This window comes from Crassostrea angulata, chromosome 6, assembly GCF_025612915.1.
Source record: "Crassostrea angulata isolate pt1a10 chromosome 6, ASM2561291v2, whole genome shotgun sequence".
NCBI lineage: Eukaryota > Metazoa > Mollusca > Bivalvia > Ostreida > Ostreidae > Magallana > Magallana angulata.
Genome location: NC_069116.1, coordinates 52,308,495 through 52,316,347, shown reverse-complemented (window position 1 = coordinate 52,316,347; position 7,853 = coordinate 52,308,495). Strand labels below are relative to the sequence as shown.

General features: G+C 31.9%; 1 protein-coding gene across 1 annotated transcript; it reads left to right on the top strand.

The window, feature by feature from the left end:
• Positions 1-3: 3 nt before the first annotated feature.
• LOC128190398 (tRNA-dihydrouridine(20) synthase [NAD(P)+]-like) lies at positions 4-7,544 on the top strand. Its single transcript, XM_052862437.1, has 14 exons — positions 4-119; positions 286-414; positions 1,091-1,136; positions 1,530-1,621; positions 1,760-1,803; positions 2,156-2,216; positions 2,668-2,715; positions 2,882-2,947; positions 3,291-3,448; positions 4,064-4,232; positions 4,851-4,975; positions 6,310-6,459; positions 6,552-6,639; positions 6,771-7,544. Exons 2-14 carry the CDS (start codon positions 295-297, stop codon positions 7,128-7,130), a joined length of 1,527 nt encoding a protein of 508 aa, XP_052718397.1. The 5' UTR covers positions 4-119; positions 286-294; the 3' UTR covers positions 7,131-7,544.
• The last annotated feature ends 309 nt before the right edge of the window (positions 7,545-7,853 follow it).

Here is a 7,853-nt window from a genome sequence, read left to right as displayed (position 1 = left end):
TTTGCAGAGAAGGTTTAAAAACTGTTTGCTCAAAGCGTGAGGTACACATTGACAAAAATGGCTGCGCCCATAAGTTCATGATTTTTTCAATTTTTGGGTAGTGTATTGCATTTTTCAGGGTAAGTTGTGATAAATGATGTTAAACAATGATAATGATAAATAAATAAATATCTATTTGCTGTTACTATTTTTTGAATTATTATTTTTTGAATTATGATTTTTATTCATCTTTTTATCGTGAATATTATCAGATAGTTCGTTCAGTAATAAGACATTTGTTATCAGGTTCTAAAGATGGTGAAGAATTCAGAATTATATGAAAATAAGACCATCTTAGCCCCAATGGTCCGGGTTGGAACCTTACCTATGAGGCTTTTGGCCGTGAAATATGGGGCTGATTTAGTATACTGTGAGGTAACATATTCTAGCAAAATCTGAATTGAAATCATATCAGGTTGAGACCAATCTCCCAAATGAGATATAATAGTCCAGTTTGGGATATAATAGCCCAAATGGGATATAAATTTAAAGTGCAAAAAATAAAAAAAATTGATTTTGAAATTTTTGATATAAATCCGCATTAGAATAGACGAAATACAATAACTTTTGGTAAACAACTTTTTCTGTAGCTGTACTATTATGGAGATTGATCCCTCAGTATATCCAAAACTTCTTGGGGATCAATCTTACAAACTATAGACATATAGAAAAACTTCTTGTTGCATTTGATTCACATTAATGCAGATTTATATCAAAAGTTTTAAAATAGAATAAAAATATTTTTTGCACTTTGAATTTATATTCCATTTGGGCTATTATATCCCAAACGGGCTATTATATCACATTTGGGAGATTGGTCCCAACCTGTTAATCGGTTAAAATTACATGTATCCTGAATTTGTAAAATGAATATGATTTACATTGCCACCATGTGGGCGAGTGCAGCATAAACTAAATTAAAAATTCCAAGATTTCTGCTTTGGATCAATCATAAAGTGTGGTTTACCATTTGGATGCATTGATCATACACATGACTGATAATCAATCTGCTGTTAATTTTAGAAATGATATTTTTTTTTTCTTTTTACAGGAAATTATTGACTTCAAAATTCTAAAGTCTAAAAGAGTTGAAAATGGTTAGTAAACTATTTAAAATTACTTGAACATTGTAGTGATTTTACTTCTTACTATTGATTCAAAATCTATAAACTTCTTCATTAAAAGCTGTAGGAGTGTCCTAACAGTATCAATACCAATTCCATTAAAATGGACAAAGTAAAATGTAGAAATTAATTAGCATAGATTATTTACATCTCTTTCTTTCTCCCTGATCCTCAGATATGGATCTTAAAGAGTTTCTAGGATAAAAATGAGGACTATTATCAGATGATTTGCAGTTAAAAAAATTGAAAATGTACAGCTTAAGCTCGATATATTCCTGCTGTAAATAATGCTTGTGCAAGCAGTCATTTTCTCTTTATAAATTAGTATTTCCTAAATAATTATATGTACTTTTTTCATGTGCAAAGATGCCCTAGGAACAACAGATTTTGTTTTGAGTGATGGCACTATCATCTTTAGAACACATCCACAAGAAAAAGACAAGCTCATTTTTCAGATTGTAAGTACATGTGTTTTGGTAGATTTTACTATGAACAAAATAACACTTATTTATAGTTAAGCTTTTGACTATAAAATGTAGCTTTATACAATGTAGTAGAGAATGCCAAAGTTTATGATCATGCACATGTACTTTCAGGGAACTGCTGATCCAAAGAGAGCTCTGAAAGCTGCCCAAAGAATGTGAGTAGTGGTATTCTGTTCGTAAATCCAATTTAGATTTTTCAGAAATATCAAATACTTGTTCTTTGATCCAGGGAAATATTTTTTTGCCCCTTTCGACTTCGTTGTCAGCAAGCGAATTTAGGACTGGGCAAAAACTAATGTCTCATATTATTTCTCTTTAAATAACACTGTGTCTGGCTTAATTCAATATGGGGCAAAGCTGTTTGCAAGTGTAGGAGTGTGAAAATTACACTGGATGAAAATGTGAGAATTTAGAAAAAGAAGAAAAAGCTTTTTGCTGTACTATTACATCAGAATACAAATGTCTATCATATCTTGAAAGATGAAATTGTATTCTATGCATTGACAGAGAAGACTTAGTTTCTGGTGTTGACATCAATATGGGCTGTCCAAAAGAATTCTCAATTAAGGTGAGTTTAAGGTTATTTGCAGAAATCATGTGTAAACCTTATATCTTATCTGCATGTGTGGATGATGAAAGTGGGTCTAGGGAGTTGCACTTGTTAACTTTTTTTGTTGAAAAGGTACAAATTAAATACTGTAAATAATCATGATGGTTTTAATTTCACTATGTTCGCGATTTAATATTTTTCCGCGAAATTAAACCCATCGTGAATACCATCATTAGTTTTCAAAAATGTTTCAATGCTTATATTCTTATCAATTGATTTTTAAGCAGCGTGAAATTAAAACCATTGTGATTGGTACTTTAATAGAAATTGTGAAATTTTAACACAGTTGAATTAAAACGACTTACAGTAGTTCCCTTTGACTGAGGCAGTTTCTGAGAATTTCAAATGATATTTCCTCTAACATTAATTTTGTTGTTGATTTAAAGACAGACATTCACTTTTCATATAGGGAGGAATGGGAGCTGCCTTACTTAGTCAACCAGAAAAGATCAAAGAGGTAATTATTTTTTTCAACTACCAAGTTACTGTTTTTACAAGATTATTAATGTCATACATGCAGAAATAAGGTTCGATTCTGTTATATTTAGATCATGTTTGAAGTTTTTTATGAGATAGATGTTGTATACTGGTATTTACCTTAATATACAAATTGCCTGTTTCAGATTCTTACCACGCTGGTTAATGGACTCTCTGTGCCTGTGACTTGTAAGATCCGAATTCTACCTGAGGTAAACTGATGTTCCGATTTTAATTTTTTAAATTTTACATGAAATAAATATTGCCGGTAAATAGAAAAAAGGAATAAAAACAAAGTACATGTATTAGAATGGTAGAATGCACAAATTCATGTGGATACAAATACCTGGTAGAAACAAGTATAAGCAATCATGAACCAATAGCTAGATAGATAGAGTTACATTTCTCATTCTCTTTTAATTTAAAATAAATTGACACAGGTTTGTAACAGCATTTGCTGTATTTTGTTTTCTGACTTTAAATACAACTACCTGCACATGTACCTTTATACCGGTATGTAGGTCACATATTTTCATTTTCTGCCTTGAATTTTAGTTGGAGGATACATTGAAACTGGTCAAACTGATTGAGAGCACTGGTGTATCAGCCTTAGGGGTCCACGGTAGGACAAAGGAAGAGAGGCCTAGACATCCTAATCGTAACAACATCATCCAGACGATCGCAGAATCACTCTCCATACCAGTCATTGCCAAGTAAACTGAATAAGTTCTGACAGATAATATCACAGTCAAACTTTCATTTCTGGTTTATTTTATTTAAAGAATCCATATTAAAGATGAACACCGCTCGTAAATAGGCACCGTCACACAGATACCTGGTATATAAACCCTTCAATTTCGTTACACCCGATTGCACACCTGAACCTCGTGGCCGACATGTAGTATTCCTTTCGTGGTCTTTAGATTTTATGCATTTTTTTCTTATCTTATGTTCATTTTCTGTTCGTTAATAATGCATTGACCAATTTATTTGATGTTAGTATTCTCCTGGCTTCAAAAAGTGCCTAAAATTTGATAATTTCATCGCGACCGGGTAACACGGCGAGGCAAAATGTACGTCCACACAGGTGAGACCTCTACAGCGAAGTACTTTGAACTGTTTAGAGGTCTGTCCCTTATATAAGGGTTGTAGGGACAGCAGTGATTAAAGAGAAATATGGCGGACAGTGCCTATTTACGAGCGGTGTTCAGCTTTAACACTATGTTTGATTTGACGGTGTATAATTTCTGACGGAAATTTATCAGCCCGACTTTTATTTTCATAATTGTGAATTTTGAGAATTCATAACAATCCTTTTGATTTGACAGTGGTGGATCTAAGGAGGTTATAAAGGTGTACGAGGATATTGCCGTGTTTAAGCAGGCCACAGGTTGTTCCTCGGCAATGATTGCACGGGCCGCTGAGTGGAACCCAACCATCTTCAGAGCAGAAGGCAAACTTCCATTACTGGATGTGGTCAAAGAATATGTTAAAGTAGTGAGTAAATTTCTCAGTTAAAATTTCATTTTTCATTTTGAAACTTTTATTTAAGTTTCGATGTATTGTTTCTTTTGCTTTGTCTTTTATCTTGATAAAAATAAACATTTGTAGCCACAACTAATGATACAATTAAGGAAGCACAGCAGCATTGACAAAAGTGTTACTAGCAATTAAGTTGTTTTAAAGCTGTTGCTTGTATTAAGACTTGGGAAAGGGAAACTATACATTTATTGAAGGAAGAATTACTGTAGATCTAGGCTATTGTTCAAGTATTGTCAAGAACATATGAACATATTCAGTAAATAAGATTGTCAAGAACAGTCCCCATAGGCATTGTGATCATTGGCTGAGAAAGAGATAAAACCTTTTACATGTACAGTTATACACTGATGTAGAATAATGTGACATACATGTAGGATCTAGGAATACAATTCAAATCATATTATGAATATTTACATTTTGTTGGTTAATGAGTACAAGTGCGAAATTGAAACAAATGCTCCTCTTCCTGAATCTGTAGTGTCCCAGTGTCAATGTCATGGATTGTCATACATGTATGTGTTTTGTTACGATACTTGGACATTTTATTAGATTTGTTGTTTGTTGTGATCGTAGGCCATAGAATGGGACAACAACTGGGTGAACACTAAATACTGTGTGCTCCAGATGATGCATGACAACATGCTGGACTATCCAGAAGGGGAGTTAACTCAGGCAGCAATGAGCATGGAGGATATCAGGCAAGTCAAATCTCTGTACACATGTTCTGCACATGCAATACATGTATTATCTCTTTTCTAGGATCTTTTTGTTCTTATTACATTACATTATACAACTTTAATACATTTGTAAATCAATTTCTTGACAACTTGATATTGCCGTTTAATATTATTGCCAGGCTATAAACCTTATCTTTCTAAAATTGTCATTTACAATCTATTTTGCCTTTTTAAAAAACATTCTGTGGATGATTGCAAACTAGATTTATACAATGTATCTTATGCTGACCAATATTTAATGATTTCAAGTTAAGGAAGGAGTGTTTTCTGGTTTTCGACTTGTCAAACGTAAATTTGATTAATTGTTCATTAAATCAAGATGAAAGGAAATTAAAATAGTATATTTTTCTTTCTTTTTTACTATCATACAACTTGGCATAGAAAAATGTAATCAATGTTTAGAATGGAACAAGGACTATATTTTTGGCGTAATATTGGCGTAGGAAAATATCACATGTTGCGCAATTCAGAATTGCTGCAGATTATATACATATAATGAGTCTGTTTTAGCATTTTAAAAACAATAACAATAATGTTGGATTTTTTTTTACTAATGTGAACTAATAATATGATACTTGGGTTTCAGAATATGTTTGTAAAATATGATTTTCCTATCAAATAACATTTTTATACGCTTTTTAAAGCGCCCATTCTATACATTGACTTTTGTGAAAAAATCACTAAAATCAGTTTTTTCTCTCTTATGAAACGGTCAATATATTAGCTTTTCTGCCAATTTATATTCTTATATAAAGTCTTCATAATACATAAAAATTAGAAATATTTTATTATTGGAAGCATAAAAAAATAATCAAAATTTCTTCAAAATTTAAGAAAATTAGAGGAAATGCGGGCTAAGCAATATCAATTTTTATTAGTATAAAATTTATTCCAATTTAGTAGTATATGCTGATAGACACTCTCATGGTCTATGATTTCATTGAAGATTTGAATCTTCAAATCTTAAACAAATGTCTACAGAACTATAAAGAGCTACACTTATTTTTATCACTCTTTACGTTGAGGAAAAAGGTAGTGACCTTGACCTGACCTTTATCCGAAAACAAAAAGGTCAAATTTAATTAAACTGATAGAATCATTAAGTAATATGATCCGTTTGACTGTGTCAAAATTTCATGCATTTCTTATTATAAGAAGTATGTTTGATAATGAAAAGACTCCTTCCTTAAATGTTAGTTTAAAAAAAATTATATTCATTTAATATCAGAATCCTTTTTTGAATACTAAGTTGAGAATAATTAGCTTTGCGTACTGACTGAAGTCTTAATTTGTAGTGAGATATGGGGGTTAAAAGATTACTATCTCCAAGTGAGGCAGAAGTTGTCCAAGATATCTGAGGGTGCTGAATCGCAGGGAGATAGAGTATCCATAGAAACAAATGAAAATGGGGGATACAGGATATGTATGCCACTTAGGTTTGAAAAGTAAGTAAAAGAAAGTATCTGTTACTGATACCATTATTTTTAACCACTTGCATGGCATGTAAGAGTTCTATCATATTTTTCTTTAATTGTAGGAAAGACTTCTCTTGTAAAATTAGCCCTAAACTAAAGCTGTTTGAATGGACCAGAAGCAAAGAACTCCCTAAGCCAACTTACAACACAGTAAGAAAATTATTATACATGTAGCCTGTTTAGCATAATAAAAAAAAATCTTTTTGAGTTCCTGGTGCAATTTAAACATTAGTCTAAGTTACAATGTATAGTTTCAAAGCTGTCTCATATTTTTTTGGTAGACTGAAAAGAGTGAGGATAGAACTTTTAACTGTGTGCTGCAGTTACACACCAATGAGTTCACCACCCCATACTGGGAGAAATCGAAACAACTTGCAGAGCAAGCGTCCGCTGCTGTTGCTACCACAGTATTGGACATTGTGGATGGTCGTGTGGAAGAACCCTCAGAGCAACTGGAGAAATGTAGAGTTCAATGGATGCAACTCAAGTTTGAGAAAAATAAATTAAAATTTGACAGTGGAAATGAAGAAAATTGTGTCAAGGGAGAAAACTCTGAAAATTCTCAAGTGACCAAAAGAAAATGTGATAATGACTGTGATGAAAACTCTAAAAAACTTTGTCAGGTACAAGATGAAAGCTAAAATGGAAAGACATGTAATAGTTCTGGTATATATAGCTAATAAGTTATTGTGGGCATTTATAATACTAGGTTATTTTCTGAATACATGTACTGGGTGATGATTCTGTGTGATTTTAACTTTTGTGACTATCATTTCTAAAAATAAAAACTAAGTAAATTTTTTTTTCAAAATCACAGTTTTATTTGTAAATTATAAACTGTGTCTTCTAAAAGTACAAAACATGTTTTCTGTCAACATCAATTAAATGTACTTGTATAAAAAATTAGTGAGATTGAAATAAATGTACATACAAGTCCATCCATTCATAGTTGTGATAAATTCTCTCTCTCTCTCTCTCTCTCTCTCTCTCTCTCTCTCTCTCTCCATGAAACAAAAAAGAATCCTAGTAAACATTAAATAAAATTGCACAATTTAGCCCTATTGGTTGTTCCTTGTGAAGTCTATATTTAAACCCCAAGTTAAGAGTCCAGTGCCAAGGGAGAAAACTCTGAAACTTCTCAAGTGACCAAAAGAAAATGTGATTATGACTGTGATGAAAACTCTAAAAAACTTTGTCAGGTACAAGATGAAAGCTAAAAATGGAAAGACATGTAATAGTGCTGGTATATATACATGTAGCTAATAAGTTATTGTGGGCATTTATAATACTTGGTTATTTTCTGAATACTGGGTGATGATTCTGGGTGATTTTAACATTTGTGACTATCATTTCTAAAAATAAAA

What these genes read in the sequence shown, in the direction of transcription:
- LOC128190398 (XM_052862437.1), top strand. Translation starts at nt 295, where the DNA reads ATGGTGAAGAATTCAGAATTATATGAAAATAAGACCATCTTAGCCCCA. An exon ending in TCCATACCAGTCATTGCCAA is followed by an intron (nt 3,449 to 4,063) that starts GTAAACTGAATA and finishes TTGATTTGACAG; the next exon opens with TGGTGGATCTAAGGAGGTTA. An exon ending in CTAAGCCAACTTACAACACA is followed by an intron (nt 6,640 to 6,770) that starts GTAAGAAAATTA and finishes TTTTTTTGGTAG; the next exon opens with ACTGAAAAGAGTGAGGATAG.